At 44.1% G+C, this 21,116-nt stretch overlaps 1 protein-coding gene across 2 annotated transcripts in view; it reads left to right on the top strand.

The window, feature by feature from the left end:
- The window catches only part of MYO7B (myosin VIIB), a 1,466,311-nt gene that overhangs the window by 1,065,666 nt on the left and 379,529 nt on the right, over positions 1-21,116 (top strand). For both annotated transcript variants that reach the window (XM_069213753.1, XM_069213751.1), the window contains one exon: positions 16,580-16,753. In XM_069213753.1, coding sequence (XP_069069854.1) covers positions 16,580-16,753 — 174 coding nt within the window. The remainder of the gene's footprint in view (positions 1-16,579; positions 16,754-21,116) is intronic.

Genomic DNA, 21,116 nt, shown 5'->3' with positions numbered 1-21,116 from the left:
CTGCTTTGCTCTTCCCAGGAGGACTGCTTTGCTGCCTGAAGCCTGCCTCGAACCCTCAGAGACCAACCCTGCTGTTTGAGCCCTGCATCTTCACCTGAATCCAGGACGACCTTAGTGATGGCAAGGGCTAGTTTGCTGTCCTCCTATTCAGTGCCACAGGGACATGAAAGTTTCCAACCATCTTGAACCCGCACCTGGGCCAAGCCTGAGTGAGTTGTGATCCCCCAAGTGGTACCCCACCGGTCCTGGACCCTTAGTCTTGGTGCTAAAGATGCCCAGATAGCCAAAATCCAAAACTGATGACTTGAAAAATATTTGCCTAACAACTGCTGTGAGCACAAGGAGGGCACTGGGACAAACCTGCTCATTCATCCAAGGTGCATAGCTGGTCGGCCTGACTTCACAGCAGCAAATCCTATCAAGCAATCCTGCGCCACAGGGGTATCTGAGCCACTGGAACTGTCTTTGGCTACAGCATCCTTCCAAGTCCTGCTGGAGATTCTTTATTTGCATAGGAACAACTAATTCCGAACGTAGAAATCTTTTTTTGGCAGCTTCAACCCAAGGCTCCCAGGTGACAATGCTCCCTCCTTAGAACCACCTGCAGCATTGCACTGCTGAACTTTGCATTCTCAGAAAAATGTTATCAAAATTTCTTCTAAGTCCAAATGTAAGTGCTGACCGGGCTTAATCCTTTTCTTGTATCCAACCCGTGCTCCATTGTGGTGGGCCATATTTTTTTACTTAAGCCTGGTCTCAGGTGACTAGGTGTCAGTGGTTGGTGCTTTGATCTTTTAGGGGCTAGTTTTACTGAAATCTTGTAAAAAAAATCATAACTCCAGTTCTACTGATTGGATTTTTGTTGTTTTGTTGTCAAATAATTTATTAAAATGTATTCTATTTTCTAAATTTGATATGGGATTTTTTTGTGTTGTGTTTTCACGTTATTACTATTTGTATGCTGCATAAATACTTTACACATTGCCTCTAAGTTAAGCCTGATTGCTTTTTGTCCCAAGCTACCCAGGGTTAAGCACAAGTTAATTTATCAACTTTTTGTGAATCACCCTGCAAGGGATTGTGGCTATTGCTTGACCAGGGCTCACACCACAGTCAACCAACCACTCAATTTCTCACACACTAGCAATATTAATGGTGTGTTGACCATCAGTGTTTGGTGCTCAGCTGCTCCTGCGAATGTCTGAATCTCCTCCAGTGGGGTGCTATGGTATTTGTCTGGGTCCAAACTGCCTGCAATGCTAGGCATTACATTAAAATCATTGTGGGGTGGTCATTCTCTCTAATGCCCTCTGGCCTGGCTTGTAGAGGTTTGAGTTTGTCACTCCATATACAGTATTGATATATTGATCCATATAGTTTCAGTATCATAGAGATGTATGATAAACGCAAAATAGATGCTTGACAGGCAGTAGCAGCTCAAGAATCGTAAGCATCAGTGTAAGCTTTCCTTGCTACCCTGTGGCCACAATGCTTTGCCGTCAACATGCTTGAACCTTTCCCTATTATACTCTTCATAAGCTGCAAAAGGACAAGAAACATTGCAATAAAAAATGTGGCGTCTATTTCTACCTCTTATTCAAAATCTCAAAGCGAACTTGTTGGCAACAGTATCTTGCATCAAACAAATTAGTCGTCTGTCCTGCGGTATGAAAGTGAAGTGTATCGTGCTCAAAGTGAAGAATGTCTATCGCAGGCAATACCTATTTTATACTTTTTACTTGGTTTTAATCTGTGGTACAAAAATTGAAAACATGTAACTGCTTAGTAGATAGGCTTTTAATGACGACTTGTTTTCATTTGGAAAATTATATTTTAATGACAGTTTCTTCTTACAAGAGTGGTTGATGTTCGCACCTGCTCTTTGCTGAGCCTAGCTGATAGGGGATCTTGATGCACAGAGTGTTTGTTTTGTTTACTTTTCACTTTTCATAAATTCGTCCAGATTTGGCAAAGGACATTAAGGGCCATATTTATACTTTTTGACGCAAAACTGCGCTAACGCAGTTTTGCGTCCAAAAAAATAGCGACGGCTAACGCCATTTCTAAGCGCCGTGCGGGCGTCAAATTTATACTTTGACGTACAGCGGCGCAACCAACAGGTGGGAGTCATTATTTTGTGACGCACACAGCGGAGTTACGTCGTAAAGGAAACCAACGTTAACGCGACGCAAATCACTGTGGGTCGATTTACGACAGCGCAACCCGGAAAGCGTTGGTTTTTTTTACGCTATTGCGTCAAATTTTAACGCGAAAACTGCCCTTTCAGCAGAGGAGAGCCAAAATGGATCCCAGATGCCACTACAGACCCCAGGAGGATGACAGCAGACCAGGAACCAGCCAGGAGGATCCATACCGGAACCAGGACATTTTTAGAAAAAAAAGAAAGTGTCGCTTCAGTGAAGAGGAGCAGGAAATCCTGGTGAAAGAGGTGACAGAACACCAGCACCAACTGTTCATCACCTCTAAATTGCCACTCAGTAGGAGAGAGGCCATATGGAAACAAATTGTGGACAAGATCAACAGTGTGGCTGAAGAACGCCTCACAGTCACCGAGTGTAAGAAACGCTGGCATGACTGCAAACCTAGGACAAAAGAAAAAATGGCCAGGAACAGGAAGGCAGCAATGCAGACTGGAGGGGGGAGTCCAGCACAACAGGAGGCCCTGGACCACATGGAGGAGATGGTCGCAGCTGTCATCCCGGAGGAGATCGTCACAGGGATTCAAGGACAGGACAGCGCAGACTATCACGACACAACGCACATGCAGGGTAAGTCGCATGGGGAATTAATATGCAATAATGGGGACTGTAAGCAGGGGGGGGGGATACCTACTACACAATGCATGTAAGTCAGCACATATATGAAGTGGCATGGGTAAAGGGGCACGGCAGGGGGGCATGGCCAGCACAGACTGAAGCTGGGGCACGACAAAATACAGCACCAACAACAGTCCCATGGGGCCATCCTGTAAGTACAACAATAGAGCCAAGGGAAAGCAGTGACAGGTGGGAAGGCCACTACGTCAAACTCACATCCAGGCACTTGTCTTGCAAAATCTATCCTACATCAACTAGGTCCCTATCAGTAATGCAGTAGCCAAAATAACAACTGCAATGTAACTGCCACAACAGTTGACAATAACACCTCTCATCTCTGTGCAGCTATAGTACCAAATGGCAGGAACCTCCCCATGGAACATACATACCTAAATTAGGGGGTGAGGATGACATCTGCAACTATTCATAGAAATAAGACAAAGGCACCAGTACACTCAAATGCCGAATGTCCATACCTGACACATACATAAGCCAAAGTAAACAGCAATAGGAGCCACACAGCACTAAGGACACACACATGCTGCATACGTCAGGGTCGCTCATGTGCCTGGCTAACAAGGCTACATCACTAATGTCATACTGCTCAGACAACAACATTGAGGAGGGGACACAGGCAACTGGTCACTGAAACACACCTGCACAGTCTGACAACCAAATAGAACCTTCATATGATAAACAGGCCAATCCAATTAAACACACATGACCCAACATCATCTTCAAACATCAACAATGTTTACATCCATACCACATCCTAACATTGACATGCATAGGATATGCCACGTCACATGTACATTTCGGGCAATGTGAATAAAAAGTGTTTGGGGCAGGTCCTGAGAGGCAAGTGTGCTGCCAGGGCATTCACAACACCCACAGTCAGTCAAAGTGTAGTGTTGTAAGTGTAACGTATACTTTGCGCATTAGCTTCAGGCTTTAGGCCTCTGTGCACCTTACCCTGAATGTACTTTTACTCATTTGCTCACATCTAAGAGCCTCAGAGCACTTTGCACTAAATGCTTTTTATTGGCCTTCCTATCAGTTAATTTAGCAAATAGCCAGTCCTACGGTGTTGTTAATTAGTCAAATCACACTGTTTTGCCTACTTCTGCACTGGAGTTTGCCAGAACATATTCACTCTGTGTCCCAGTCAAGGATACAGTCTGGTACATTGCCGATAGACGTGGTAGGGGTTAAGATTTGGCATTCCTGCGTAGGGACACTTTGTCATCACGATGACATATGACTTATAAAATCACTTCCTTGTCCCAAGACACGCAAGAGGGAGTTTCCAAACAGAGAACCACAACTAGACGCTGCCTGCCTTGCTGCAGATGCAGAACCAGATCACAGGCCATTGCTCTGATATGAGGGATGATGTCTCCCCAGTGATTCATACAGGCAAGCTCCAAGCTTAACATGCTGTGCTATAAATAGAACAAGCAGAGGGATAGTAGAAACAGTCAGGCACCATGATAGCTTTGTACTAATGTATTACTCTCCTGCTGACTATTTCAATTCTAACAGTTTGTATTGTTTGGGTTATTGTGGCTCACACCTAAATATGTACAAGTCAGTTATACAATGAAATCATCATATTAAACAAATACTGTCTTTGTCATTTGTGTATGAGAACATACTGGAAAAGAGAGAATTGTGTAGGATCTGAGTGACCACGACTTCCCTGAGAAGTTCCAAAGATGTCATGCGCTCGGATGTCTAAACATTCCTTTGCTGGAGACCAGAGGCACTGCTAGTTAGCCAGAGCAAAAAGAAAGAATCAGGGTGACAGAGTTAATTACAAGTGTGTCAGACTTAGTCCCCCACACCATTAGCTATCCTGCTGCCTAGAAAGCCAGTAATCTCATGTAGGATAATGAGAGCCCACCCAACAAAATGTCCCTCCATCAGAATAGTTAAACACGGAGGGAGGAGTAGGACAAAAACATGCCTATTCCTAAATATTTACAAAGCAACAACAAAAGGCGATCAGGCAGACAAGTCTGATAGCTCCATATCATACATGTGACACACAGGTGGGCCATAGGCCTACAACAATGCCCTATGAAGGACAGCAGATACCAAGACAAACACAGAGCACAAAGTTAAGGCATCCAAAGGCTTGTATCTTAGTGCAAAATTGTCACAACACAGACACACTAATTGTACCCTGTTTCATTGCAGAGGAACATGGATCTCCTGCCGATATGCCTGTCCCTGATTTCCCTGATGACATGGATGACGAGCCCATAAACATCCCACAGGAGACCATCCAAATGGTCCTTGAAAGCCTCCAAACCCCACCTTCAGTCACAAGGAGGAGCACAGAAGAAGCAGCCACCACAGGAGAACCACCCGCCACCCCAATTGTAAGACCTGCCAGCTCCAACACAGCTGAGGACTCTGACGACACTGGCACCAGCTTCGAAAGAACCGTCGTTGGGGTACAGCGGGAGCTGGCCAAGGAGGTGCGGGTGGGGATGCAAACTATGGCAGCCAGCCTTGAGGGGGTGCGTTCGTGCATGATGTCTTCTGCTGATCAGGCAGCTGCTATGCAAGGCCGAACATCTCTCTTGCAGGAACTTGTCAAAACACAGAAGGAAATCTGCACAGCTGTCATCCAGTTGACACAACAACTACAACTGCAATCCAGTCAGCGTGTGCACGAATGCAACATAGAACCCCTCAGGGCCGACCTGGCTGCCTACCATCGTGATGTGGCTGCCATTCTCAAAAACCAGCAGGCCCTCCTTGCTGCAGTACTGCCCTTCATAACTCCACAGGGAGCAGGCCCCGGGATGTCTGCCTCCATGTCTTCTAACACTGAGGTGTGTGTTGCCCCTTCACAACCAACAACAACAAGGACAAACCAGGCAACACACACATCAGAAGAAGAAGACATGGAACAGATAACATTCACACGGAAGAGTACCCAGAAGCACTAGTCCCTGCACCATGGCCTACTTTGACCAAGGTCCTACGTTTTGTCAAATGCCAGTCTCACTACAACTACACTCAATGACTGTTCGGCAATCCACTGTATGACTTGTCCCCATTGCCAGTGAATGTCTCTCTCCTACTATTTGCCAATTCCTGTCCCTCTGCACTGTCTGTGACATCACCCCAGCATGTCAGGAGCATCATCCACACCCCTTCTGTAGGATCACCATGTAAGAATGCACCAGAACGGACTCAGCAAACATGGTGAATGGACATTTTGCACTACAGCACCTATAAATAAATAGCACTTGCACACCTATTATGTCTCTGTGTTATTTCACACTTCAACTGTGCAGTACATAACTCCAAAGTGCCTGTGTGGCAACCATGTAGATTCTCAATACTACTGTCCTGATTTCATGTATTCTGAAACATCTGTGCAGTGGCCATGATTGCATCATAGCCTTACCATACTGAGGAAAATAACTGATGAAGGGACTAACCACACACAATCATGCTGTGTTGGACAGAATGATGCACCATCTATAGCTATTCTAGACAACTAATGGTGGCTGAGAAATGTAGGCACCATGCAATACTAAAATAAGAAATAATGCCACAAAATGTAAGGAAACATTAACAAATTACACTGCATCAATCACCCTTACGGAGTATACTTCCATGAAGGAAAGTCATGCAGAATCAGTATACACATGATGTAGGTCAGCAATGAAAGCAACAAGACAAGAGTGTGAACAACTCCTCATCTACAAAGATCTCCCTGAACTTCACACTGCTGTCCGACCTATCAATTTACCCACAATAACAAGTCTGGAAGCACTCTTTGTGAAGTAGGATACATACCGACACAAAACCTTGGTGATCAATGCACACTACCAATGGTGGGTCTCCCAAATGGTGGATACTTACCAAGTTAGCACACGGGTAGCTGGCATGTTAAACCTCAATTTCCTGGGGATGGCGAGCATAGGACACAAATGTCATACTAAAACATTCAGCTACACTGATGTCAAGGCCATGATAAAGTAGCACCTAACGCATCATGTAAAGGGTTAACTATATATTTATTTCTATTAAGTAACACAAGAGGCAACTAAGGGAAAGGTAAACCTACACTAATCTAACCTGACTACTACTAACCCACAACTGTCCCTAACTAACCTAAGCTAAACTTACTCTACACATGTAACGAAACGATCTAAACATCAACCCCCCACCCACCATTATGAGACAGGACACATGCAGGACAACACTTACTAACCTACACACATACTATACTATCCTAAACAAACATATATTTTTTTGGTATTTGTTAAAAGGTTTTTTTTTTTTTTTTTTTTTTAACAGGAATCCCAACATTGCCCCCCACCCACCCACCCACACAAAAAATAAAGATAGAAAGAATAAGGACCCCCCACCCTCTTCCCTAACACTAACTAAGCTAATTACCTATACTTACCTAATACTAATCCCCAAAACCCAACTAACAGTAGAAAATAGGAAAGAGGAGAGAGGGGAGGGGTAAAAGTTCTGCCGGGCAAAAGTCCTACAGGTTCGCCCTCCGTAGTGTCCGCCTGATGGAGCGGACCCTCTTTTTAATATAGCCCATATCCTGCCTCAGGTTGTCCACCTTCTTGACGAGCTTGTCCATTTTTCTTGTTAATGCCAGGAAGGCAGCTGGGTCCACAGGAGGGTCTGAGGTTGTTTGTGTGCCGGCGGAGGTTGAGGTTGTGGCAGGAGTTGGTTGCCCACTGGACTGTCCTGGTATCACAACACGGCTGGGTCCAGGTCTGGAGGAAGAGCCAGGGTCTATTGTTCCCGACGTTGCTGGGGCCACTTGGGGAGACCTGGTGGATGTGGTGTTGGTGGCTGTTGGTGGCAATATAGGGGGAGCCTGTGGTGTGGCCCACCACGCCCCGGAGGCCCGATCCGAATGATATTTGCGGGCCATCCTCCGGTACCCACACTGCACCTGCAGGATGTGCCTGTATCTCATGGCACGCCTCTCAAAATGGTGGCGATCTGCGGCACTCATGTTTGCAGCTGTGAATAGAAAAGGCAAATATTTACCTTTGGAATTGCATTGGGTGGAATAGCACAATGGGTTATTTGTACATTACTAGAAATGTATTGGTTGCAGCAATTGTCACAACATAGTTCACTGAAAGGCTCAGAGGAAGTACATGTGAAGCATGCATACATAAGGGCATATCACACCTAGCATATCCATGTCTCTACATGATGGATGACATCACCCTAAACTACTCATCCAAATTATACCTAAGGCATCTGACATTATGGCTGCACCTCTTCTGCATACTGACTTCACTACATATGTCACTCTATGTGATAACTATCACAATCCTCACTCAATGCCATTTGTAATTAGTTGTGTGCTAATATTGAACCCATGGGCCATAACCGAATGTGTACACTAGGGGCCAGATGTAGGAAGATGGAAAATTGCGACTAGCAATTTGCAATGCAGAACGGTGTCTCCGACACCGTCTGCGAGTTGCTATGGGGTCGCTAAGACCCACCTCATTAACATCAATGAGGTGGGTTCCAAGTTGCGTTCCCTTAGCGACTATGGGCACTCACGGGGATGGAGGCCTGCTGGGAACAGCAGACCTCCATGGCCGTGACTGCTTTTAAATAAAGCAGGTTATTTTTTCCCAAGTGTAGGCCGTTTACCTGAAAGGAAAACGAGCTGCACTTAGAAAAAAAATACAAAATCTTCAATCTTGGATTATTTCAGGGCAGTTAGTGGTCCCTTGGACCACTGGCTGTTTTGTACATGATTATTTAGGTCCACTCACAAAGGGGAAGGGTTCCAATGGGGACCCCTTCCAGTTAGCAAGTGGGTTACCATCTACTTCAAGTTGATGATAACTGCGACTCCCTTTGCGACCACATACTCGGTTGCAAATGGAATTGCATACCACTGCGAGTCGCAAATAGGACGGGAAAACACCTTCCTATTTGCGAGTTGGAAAAGCATTTTGCAAGTATGTTCAGAATCACAAAATACATTTCTGAATATCAAACAGACGTTTGCAACTCACAAAGAGCAATTTATGACATTTGCAACTTGTAAACAGTTTGCTACATCTGGCCCTAGGTTCTAACTCAAGTCGCAAAAGGTCGCAAGTACGTGTAACATACTGGTTGCTACAGTCCTAGGTACCCTGTTTCACATTAACATGGCAGTCTTTGAGGGTGGTGTGGGAAGAACAACCAACAATCCCATGTTCAATGCACACCCAGGAGTGTATAGAAAGTTCAACAAGTATGTGCCTTCACACACAACACCTATGAAGGGCTAGCAACACGTTGGAGTCAGCCAAACATTGTCACATCCAAGGTCCACACATGTCAAAATTCTATGACTTAGGCCAACATCACATACTATCAGTGAGGCATGTTTTACAACACACACAGAGGAGCAAGAACACCCATTATCATGAGTCGACAGAACACCTAGGCCATTGCACTCAAGTCACACACACTTCTAGTTCACCTTGTGGAAGTACATGCCCCCGGAAGATCCAACCTACAGTGTACACAGTCCATCCTCAACTAGGAAGATGCACTTTTCATCAAAGCCATTTGCCAAAGCTATAAGGGAGAATGTCAGTCTGATATGCTGACTCAGTTCATGCCAAGTCCCCGACCAAGTCTTACATTGACCAGTGTATTCCAAATGACTCTTCCCATTCCCCATTGCGGCCCAACTGGAATGACCTACAGCCCCTAAATCTGAGAGATGGCTAGGTATTGCTTTACAGAAACAGAAGTGCTATTTGAAATCCCACTAAAGCAACAATGCCAATGAACGGCCAGCGCATCAATTCATGAATTCTGTTGAACACACAGTAGTCCATCATGCATCACTAGCAAACAATAAAAATAGCACTCAGGCCACACTCACTGTAGGTATCGGGGTCCTCAAAATGTGCCACCTCTCCCACGGTGTACAGTGCTGGTCCACCTGTAAAGCATGAAAGGAAGAATATACTCAGACTGGGTGCACTGACAAATAATTGCAGTTACAATGACACTGTGTGAATATGACATGGTAATGATACACTTTCCCACATGCTCATACTGCATGGATGAATTTGTATTCAACATTAACATTGGATGAGTCTCCTGCTACAGTTACACACCCTACTACACACATGCAGTGGCCAGGACAGTCAGGTGTTGTCAAAGTTACCCCTCCATTAGTATGCCCCAACAATAATGACTTCCATACATCTCAGCATGTGCATCCCAGAGAGACATCCAAAAGCTGGTTACTTGAGGACTGCATGACCCCTCACAATCAAACAGGCTAGGTGGACATGTTCAACACACACCAACCAGACACACATGTGACATATGTGTGGACAACATATCTAACTTCATGTGACGTGAAGGCAACACACATTTATAGCATCATCATGGGTTTAAAATTTTCTGTCTAGCTATGGCGTCAACATATGTAGGTATGTTGTTTCTACATGACTTACTCACTGGCCAATATGACCTGTAGAGTACAAATAGAGGCATTAACGTGTTGCTTGTCTGACACAAATGCAACACTACATTACATACAGCTACAGGCATCTGGTATGTGTTGAAAACATGAGCCATCTGACTGCTAGCATTGGTCTTCCTACACATTGTGCAACAAATACACATTAGGGCACATATTTCTACTTTTGTAGCGCAGCATTTGCATCATTTTTTGACGCAGAGACGGGGCAAACTAGCAAAATACAATTATATTTTGTAAGTTTGTGCCGTTTTTGCGTGGAAATGTGGTGCAAAATCGGGGATAGAAATGTATAAACATGGGCCTAGGTTTCCCTAGCATTACACACAGTCAGCTACTTATCTAGCAGATTGGGTAACTATCATCACATGTCCCCACACAGATTTCTATTATTCCCATGTAATTGATTTGTACTCACCAACATGGCCACCAATCCTGATTCCCAGGTGGTCCAGCAGGTCCTGTTCCCTGGATATCAGATCTGCCCAGCGGTGCTTTAATTGATGGTCATTCCGCATGCTCCCATACACCCGGACCAGGTGATGGCGCACCTTCCCCCACCGGACTTTCCGTGCCTCCGTGTGATACCCCTGTATCACACGGCCCCCAGCCTCCAGCATCAGTGGGAGGAAATGGCAAACTAGCCAAATGAATCCCCCCAATTCATCCTCACCCATCCTGGAAAGGCGAGGCCTACCTGACATATTTACTGAAAAAATTAGACAAATGAAATAATAAAGTAAAAATGGGAAATGGGGAAAGGTAGAGTTGTGAAGGAAAAAGAAAAATGAGAAAAATAGCCCAACTAACCCCAAAATTATGCTACCCAGAACAGACTCCCACAGACAATACAAACAAAAACAGGATTTGACGAAACTAGACTAAACAGACTGAGACAATATTATGCAACAAGACTAGGATCACAAAAAGACAAAATACAAGGTACACAGGACACAAAAGCAGTTGAACACAGGACAACTCCTTTCACACAACCACACAGTCTAGATAAATCTGAGACTGCAAAGTGAAAGTGAAAGTTAACTCCCAGTACAGATTTAGTAAACAGGATATCCTATTACATCACTTCCTGCATAAAATGGCCGCCGTTTTTATTTTCCCGTTATGCGTCATATTTTCACGCATACACAATGTGCGTCATTTTTTTTGACGCATAACAATGCACATTATGCAGAGTCAAAAAATATGATATGAAAATTAATAACTTAATAAGGTACATGAGATGTCCAACATATTGTCCATGTTGCGTCAAATTTACCACGCATACATCATGGGCGTCATCTTTTTTCCACGTACAGGAGTGCACATGATGCAGAGTCAAAAAATATGATATGAAAATTAATAACTTAATAAGGTACATGAGATGTCCAACATATTGTCCATGTTGCGTCAAATTTACCACGCATACATCATGGGCGTCATATTTTTTCCACGTACAGGAGTGCACATGATGCAGAGTCAAAAAATATTATATGAAAATTAATAACTTAATAAGGTACATGAGATGTCCAACATATTGTCCATGTTGCGTCAAATTTACCACGCATACATCATGGGCGTCATATTTTTTCCACGTACAGGAGTGCACATGATGCAGAGTCAAAAAATATGATATGAAAATTAATAACTTAATAAGGTACATGAGATGTCCAACGTATTGTCCATGTTGCGTCAAATTTACCATGCATACATCATGGGCATCATATTTTTTCCACGTACAGGAGTGCACATGATGCAGAGTCAAAAAATATGATATGAAAATTAATAACTTAATAAGGTACATGAGATGTCCAACATATTGTCCATGTTGCGTCAAATTTACCATGCATACATCATGGGCGTCATTTTTTTTCCACGTACAGGAGTGCACATGATGCAGAGTCAAAAAATATGATATGAAAATTAATAACTTCATAAGGTACATGAGATGTCCAACATATTGTCCATGTCGCGTCAAATTTACCACGCATACATCATGGGCGTCATATTTTTTCCACGTACAGGAGTGCACATTATGCAGAGTCAAAAAATATGATATGAAAATTATAATTTCATGGCTAAATATGAGAAACATTTTTGAAAATTGATATTTGACTCTGCATTCTGTGCACTCCTGTACGTGAAAAAATGATGACGCCCATGCTGTATGCGTAGAAATTTGAGCAATTTTTAAATGATGTCTTCATTTTTAAAACTTGGGGAAGGTGATTTGTCATGGCCAAACGGTGCTATGTGATACACATTTGTGGTTAGCAGTGACACATGTCCGTTGTTGTATGTATAGAAGGCATTCACACTGTAATACTTATGATACGTTAAATAATGTATTAACCATATTTGACCACATATTTTGGGTAATTGCTGATGGCTATTTTGAAATGATGGATGGGATACCATGATGTATTCCTTCTCCAAAATGTGTCCACAATTATGATGGTGATGCTTTTATCTATAGTCCGAACAGGGAGTGCAATAGTCACTTACAGTTTTTATGGGGCTAACCATGTCCCATTATGAATTTGTGTTTCTGATTTTTGTTTTACTTTTGACATGTAGCCCACACATGTGCCTTATGCATGTGTTTAGTTCACAAGTACAAGATTCTTGTATATTTGGGGGGCGGTAGAGGTGGACTTAGGCCCCCAGCACCCTAGGATTTGCCCATCCAGATTAGCTAATGTATCCATGTCTTTTATTTATTCTGTTATGCAAAACCTGCAGCAGCAGGCTAATGTAAGGCCATATGGTATGAATCACTGTTAACCATTCATTCATCTCATTAGCCCATTTGACGTTTGCACTATTGATGATTTGGAGCAATCTGGCATACCATTTTCCAATGACTATGTTTGCAAAATCTCAGCGTTCCTCGTGTGCTGATGACAAATATTTAGTTGTTGTCTGTGGCCCTTTCTGCATTACCTGGTTTAGTGGCATGTTACATTCTTCCTGCTAGGTTCAAACTGGGACACTACTGTGATGGGCTGCTTTCACATATTTGGTTGATTGGATGACATATGTGTACATGTGTGTGGGAATGTGGATCCACTATCACCTGTCTGGGTGTATGTTGTCAATGTAACTTCAAGGTCTCCTCATGAGTTAGTGGCAGCTAATGTTGTTCCAATTGGGTATTGCTCATATCACACACTTGAGAGAAGCCATTGATGACATGGTCACGTACACATGGATGGTCCCACCATGTCTCTGAACACGTGTGATGAGACTTTCAAATGATCTACATTTTTGGTCTGGGTGAGAGACTGTCTCAGGTGTCTGGATCAGGCATGTGTAATTGCCACATTTGTACTCCTGTTGGCCTCTGTGTATGGTAATGTTTCATGTCACATCCTACTCTCTGTGCATACATTTGTGATGTTTATTTTTGGTGTGATGATTGTTATAGCATTCTTGCTCAATGAGACGACATTCTTCTTCAGCAATTTCAAACTAAAGGTGGTCAGAAATGCATAGGCCAAAGCATGATGTGGTTTTTGTTATCTGTGTTTATTTACAATTGTGCAATACGAGTTGTTATAAGAAATTATGAAAAAAAATTATTGACAAGCTGTTGGCGCCTACGCACTCCTGCTGCTGTGTTAGGTTGTTCCCCCTCCTGTTGCAGGCCAGCATTCTCCTCTTCGTCGTCCTCAGGCATGTCTGGGTCCGGTTCAAGGAGGAGAATGTTCCTTTTTACACAAATATTGTGCAATATGGCACAACTGAGTATGATCTTACAGACCATCTCTGGGGAATAGAGTAGGCTACCGCCAGTTATGTCAAGGCAGCGGAACCTTGACTTTAGGATCCCAAAGGTCCGCTCCACAATGCTGCGTGTCCTCTTGTGGGCGTCATTGTATGCCCGCTATGCAGCAGTATTTGGGTTCACAAATGGTGTCATTATCCAAGGCTGGATGCCATACCCCTGATCAGCTGAAAGAAAAACACAGAATGGGATCAATTAGATGTAGGAGGCACTGTTGTACAGATCTTTGATGGCAGTAGTTGTCTTGTGTTGTCTGTGACTCTTTTGTGTACTTATGTGACAACCTATGGTTGTTGGTGAAAACTTTTGCATTGAGTTTTTTTCCTTGGCTGAGCAAGTGTTTGTTGGCTAACCGTTTGTCAGCAGTATGTATTTATTTTTTCAGTACAGTGTGCCCTCCCTAGCATTGTGACTTGTCATACAGGTGTCCGTGTGTCTTCACTGGGGGTGAGATGATAGTTCCATGCAGAGTTGAAACATAAAAGTGTAGTTAACACGTTCATGTGAAAGTACCCAGGCCATCCCATACCTTAAAACTTATGCAATGTATTAGTGTACAGGTTATTGTGAGACTTCCAATTTGCAAGGTGACATTTAGGCAACCACACTCATTAATGTCTTCACATTAAGCTGTAGAGTAAAATCCAATGTGTGACAGGTTCAATGGTGACTTCTGAAACATGGCTAGTGATGTGAGTACCTCAGTGTGTTCCTGGCTAGGTGTTGCTATTGTGGTGTATGTGTTGTTTGTCCTAGAGGGTTGCTGTGCAGTGTGTATATGAGTTAGATTTTTGTCCTTACCAACAAGTAGTCCATTGCCATACCGTCCATCCTGGAAGTGTTGGTTAATGGTGCTGTGACGGAAGATGAATGCGTCATGTACACTCCCAGGATATTTAGCCACGATGTTGCTGATCGATCCTTGGTGATCGACTATGGCCTGCACGTTGATGGAATGTGTGTGCTTCCTGTTGCGGTAGAGGTGTTCAGTCGTAGCAGGTGGCACAAGGCGTATGTGTGTGCAGTCGATTGCACCAAGGACGTGCGGGAAGCCACTGATGGCGTAGAACCCCTGTTTAGTTTCCTGCTGCTTCTGCAGTGTGTTAGGGAAGCAGATGTGGAGGGGTGTGAGTCGAATGATGGCATCCAGTACTTTTGGCAGGAATGCAGAGAATGATGGTTGGGATATTCCACCAACCAGGGCACCAGTTGTCTGAAACGAGCCACTTGCTAGCAGGTGAAGTACGGCAAGCAGCTTTGTTTCGGTTGGGATAGTGCGGGGAGTCACTAAAGTGGGGGCCAACTGCTGTTCAATATTTCTCAGCAGCTGCTGAATGGCCTGCCAGTTCAACCGGTACCTCTGGATGATGTCCCGTTCGCTGAGGCCATGCAGGGTTGTTCTTGGGCGGAATATCCTCTCCTGCCTTCTGCGCTGCCTTTGGGGTCCCTGCTGTTGTTGTTGTAGCTGCTGTTGTTGCTGCAGGGCTCTGCGTCTACGTGCACGCTGAATGAAAATCACCTCCATGTCTCCCTGTTGCTGCTCTGCTGCTCTGTTGTTTGTTCTGTGTGTTCTGATTATATACAGGTGTGTTTGCCCCATTTTAACGCCTGCCCTGACCCAGGCGTTAAATTTTGACGCTATTCGTGCTTTGCGTCATTTTTGCCCGGAAGCATAAATACGACGCACGGCTGTGTGCGTCGTTTTTTGGACGGGAACGCCTACCCTGCATGTCATTAACGCAGGGCGGGGTGCCGCTTCCAGAAAACAGCGCACATAGCGGAATTTTCCTTTGCGCCGGCTCGGGCGTCAGTGTTTAAATATGGGGCAACGTTTGCGCTGAATGTGTGTCAAACTTTTTGACGCACATTCGGCGCAAACGGAGTATAAATATGCCCCTAAATGAGCTGCATAGCTGGTTATTTCATGGAGCTTTTGAAACTGAAACAACAGAGGGACTAATTGGCTGAGAGCAAACCTTTATGGAGATAATTGTTTTCTAGGCTTCCCAGTGGTGGAAATCTGCATTTCTCAGGAACGATCCAAGAAATCCACAAATATGACAGCAGTCCCATAAATTAAATCAAAAGTTATGAAACCTCGGTTGTTTGTGATATCATCATAACCAAACATGTTACATATTTATATGTGTGCGTTGGCTATTTTTTCACGATATTTGATTGTTTTTCCTATGCTGTTTTCTCCTAAACCTCTGCCTCCTTCTTTTTTAAATTATTTTCCTTTAAATGCTTTAATGTACTTTTTAGTCTTACCCCACTCCTATCTCATTTCTTCTGTTAACCTCTCATGTCATTCTATCGGTTTCACTTTATTCCTGTCTCCCTTTCTGTTTCCCTCTCTGTCTGGGCCCTTTTCTGACCGCTTAGTCTTGATTTCTTCTTTAGACTCTTAACATTCTGACCCTCTGCCGATGTGTTTTTCAGGCCTCAAAGATGAGAAAGCCAATCTTTTGTTCTATTACCCTGATGAATGGAGAGAGCATCACAATTTCTGCTGACTCAGCCTCCACATCGAGGGAACTCTGCGGCAGTATAGCAGATAAGCTCCAGATAAAACAGACCTTTGGCTTTTCGCTCTACATCGCTGTTTATGAGAAGGTACGTAATGTGATGTGTCTGTGAACAACATTTGCAATGTATTCTAGGTAGGACAATATGCTGGGATCCACACAGTCCCCAACATGGCCATCGGTACAGTTCTTCAAAGGGAGAAAGACCAACCAACCCTTCATGGGTGTTGGGCAACCCACTCATTCCTTAGATGTTGTGGTTTATTGCATCACAACACTTAATATTTATTCCTCCTTTAATCTAGGATTCAAGGCTCCATTGTAGCCAATGCTTTCCACTTATGTCCAGGTCTGGCTTTCTCTCACTAGCCATGTTCTACCTTGATGCATCTCCCTGTTACATATACGTCTGAAAATGTAGGCTCTTATTACAAGTGGGCCAGTAATTGGTGCACTATTTATCACATCCAATAAATTCGAATTTAATAAGAGTTTTTCCCCGTAAATAGAAAATAACATGCAGATTTTAGGGCTTACCGTTCTACAATGTGCATGTCCTGATATTTACCAGGCATTTTTCCCCAATAAATACTGATAGGTTTGATTTGCTACATTTTTTCTGGGAACGTGATTTTTATCACAACACTCGTAATTCTGATATTTGAAATAACATGAGTTCCCACACATATTGGAATTTAAAGGCCAACTCATAATGTAGGCTAAGTCTTCTTTCCAGACCCGTCGAACTGTGATAAGTCAGAGGATCCACTTCCACCTCTACAACTCCAGCCTAGTTCCTTTATTCAAAACTGTTATGGTAAAGTAGACTTGAATACAGAGGCCCTCATTTTAACCTTGTCGGTCTTTTTGGAAGACTGCCGAGGTACCACTGCGCTAAAGACCGCCAGTGCAGGCGGTTTTCCGCACAGCGTATTATGACTGCTGGCAGCCCTCTGTCCTTTTTCGGACGGAGAGCTGCCAGCAGCCATACTGGCGATCGGCGGGGAAGTGGAGGCTGCTCCACCTCCACCGCCACATCATCAGAACACCGCCCACCGAATCACGTCCCATGATTCGGTGTGGCAGTGGTCTGGTGGCGGGGTGCTGGCGGCGGAGCAGCCCCCATGGATCTCTTTCCCTCCCGGAGGATCACCGGACCAGGTAAGGTGATCGTCCGTTAGGGAAGGTGAGTGGGGATTTTTGTGTGTTGTGTGCGTGCATGGGGGTGTGTGTGTGTAGAGGGGGTGTGTGAGTGTGTGTATGCATGCAGGGGTATTGTGTGTTTGAAAATATGTGTGTGTGTGTGTTTGTATGTGTGCGTGTTTGACTATGTGTGTGTGTCTGTTGGTATGTTTGTTGGTATGTGTGTGGGTATGTGTAATGGTAGTGTCTGTGTGCGTGTAGGGTAGGGGTATGTTTCGATTTTGGGGGCATGGGGAGGGGGGTCCTGCCACCTTTGGCAGGTGGTAGGGGGTCAGGGGTGTGGGGGGAGGACTCTGGGGAGGGGTAGGGGGTTGGGGTAGACCCCTATCAGTGCCAGGGAAGGAATGTTCTGATAGTGCCTACTGCCATTAATTTTGTGGCGGTACAGAACCCCACGAAATCCATGGCGGTACGTGGGGTTGTGATACCGCCGGCAGTGTTGTGACAGCCGCTGGCCTGGAGACCGAAGTCTCCAGCCCAGCGGTCATTACCACCCTGGCGGTGGGAGTGGAGAAGTGGCAGTTTAGCATGGCAGTCACCGCCATGCTTGTAAAGCCATGTTTTTATCCACCGGCCTGTTGGCAGTATTACCGCCATTTCTACACCGACCACCAGGGTTGTAATGAGGGCTAGAGTATTTTCTTCTTTAGTGTCCTTATATCTAAAGTGCTGTTAGACATTGCTTTTCAGGAAGTACTCTTCATAACTCATGTTATACTTGCAGCAGACAGAGAGCCAATGGTAAGTAGGGCACTTTCTTATGAAGGTAAAGATTTTACACTTTGCCCCCTCCCCCCACTGAGAGGTAGATTTGCTTAGAAAAATAACACAAGCATATGATACAGGGCTTCCAGCTCCGACAAATCCTGTGTTCTCAGGTCTTAAACACTTTGGACAGAACCAAAGAAAGTGGAGTGGAAGATGTAGAGCAAAAATAATGAGTTTGTTGGGAAATATTGCAATCAACTTGCCAACTGAGTGGCGCCCTAGAGACAGCAAACAATTTTCAATGTACAACATTCCTTACTTTATGATATAATCTTATCCCATAGGTTGATGGATAAAATCATAAAACTATTCAAAATTATATGGCACACACACAAGACGAAATGGTTCCCATATGACCTACCAGTGAAGCCAAAGATAACCCTAATAACCCAACATGTTCTGCACCACACGTAGAATACTTGCACACCCTTCAGTAAGGCTTCCTTTTCCACCCGAGACAGGATAAAATACTTTCTGGAATACTTGGGAAAGGACAAAAGACTGGAAGTAAAACCATCCTCAATATTGGAGAGTTAGCATCCAGTCATGCTGTAAAAATGTCCTTTTGACATTGCAGTCACCAGTTTTTGTCACATGGCCCAAAAGAATATTTTGAAAAGTCAAGGCTGGCTGAATGAACTACCTTTTGCTGAGATGAGTGGGACAGAGTGGTAGACAGGGGCTACAATGCGCTACAATGAAAATGTAATTTATGGAAGAAACAGTTGACACTGCAGTCTAAACTGATGGAGCTATATCCAAAAAGATGGGTAGGATGTATTTCTGCTTTCAAAGCTCAAAGCAAATAGTTTAAAGGACTAATAGATGTTTCTGTGTAGGTGTTGTCGGGTAGGCAGTCCTATCTGGGAGTGATGGACCACCAGACAGCCGGGTAACAAGAGAGTGAACAGAGAAAGGTGAAGATTCAGTATTGTGTACAAAGTTGGTGTCAGTACTCCTCAATACTGAATCAGCCCACAAGATCTCCACAGACTGCTAAGCCCTAGCAGCAGCTCCACTATAAAGGAAAGGGTACAGGTACAGTCCTATATGGACAGCAGAGCACAGTGGTGGTATTAGGCATAGACAATTCTCAAAAGAGCCACATTCCATAGACCTCTTGACATCTCTAGGGCTGTCAACGAATGCAGACAGCTCATGCCTGGCATACTTGTTGGTTCTAGCCAAATGTGATTTACAATATACATTTTTATGTGCCTGAATATTTACAGTGTCTAGAAAGAGTCCACCAGTAAAGAGATGTTTGAGGTGCTTGTTCAGTTAAAGTTAATATGACTTATACTCAAATTCATAAACTTAGACCTACTTAGGATTGAAATACAGCCCTGTCATACGTTATTTGCCAGACATTTGTGACAGCACACAAGGCCGGTGCAAATTTCCTTCCCAGGAATACAGTATTCATTGCAGCCTTAATTTTTTGCCCGCTAAATGCATTGTTTGGCTGAAACCTTTCTCAATCCATGAATCATAAATTAACTTTTTTTTAAATAAGATGGTGATTAAGACGCATCACAAATTCATGTTAAGGGTACTGTAAGAGCTTGATGCAAATGAAACAGTCTGTCACCTTTTTTTCTCAGAACCATTTTATGCCTTTAAATAGAGCTTTGGGCACCCAGGCATGTGAAGTGTACTATTGGTTACTGTTAGACCTGTCAGCTTTAGGGCAGTTTTCCTCATAAAAGTTTTGTCTTCAATCTCCATTTTTTGCGGATCTCGTTACTGGCCTTAGCAGTGTGTACTCTTTACTAGTGCCAAGGTGCATATGCTCCCTCCATAAAACATGGTGGCATTGGCCTATCCCCAATTGACATAGGTAATTTACTTATAATACCCTAGTAAAGTGGTACTACATGTAAAGGTTTCTCTAGTGGTAAAGTTGGATTTTAAATTACATTTTTGAAAGTTTAGAAAGTTTGCGTTTCCTTGGCTTAGCTATTAGGTGCCTCTAGCTTGTCTCTTAGTCACATGACTGGGTGTAGCTGACAGTTGGGCTTTGTGTTCTCCTCCTAGACAGCCACACACAGTAGAGAGCTTAGGTGTGTCTGGATAGGCCATCACTGGCAGGATGGATGGGCAGAACTGAGCACAACCCTACTTACAATTAAATAGGCTGTGTCCTGCCTCTGCCTCCACACAAAGGGCTGCATTACCCCTGTAATTAGTCTGTAGCCAGGGGAAGGCAGGATGCCTTGGGACTTCAAATGGAAACCTCTAGAAGCTTCTCCTATCTTCCAGAGGAAGGGCACTAGGTGTAAATATTGGGCCTCAGACACCACCTCTTCAGTACCATTCTGGACCTGTGAATATTCTGCCAGGAAAAACTAAGGCTGTGCTGCTGAAAGGATTGCCACTCTACTGGACTGTTGATCTGAAGGACTGCTGCCCTGTTGTGTGAACCTGCCGCCTGCTGCCCTCTTGCCTGGATGAAAAGTCCTGGATTGGCATCTGTTGAA

The sequence above is a fragment of the Pleurodeles waltl genome, chromosome 11, assembly GCF_031143425.1.
Source record: "Pleurodeles waltl isolate 20211129_DDA chromosome 11, aPleWal1.hap1.20221129, whole genome shotgun sequence".
Lineage (NCBI taxonomy): Eukaryota > Metazoa > Chordata > Amphibia > Caudata > Salamandridae > Pleurodeles > Pleurodeles waltl.
Note: the sequence above shows the minus strand (reverse complement) of the source record. Positions and strands in the feature narration are given on the sequence as shown.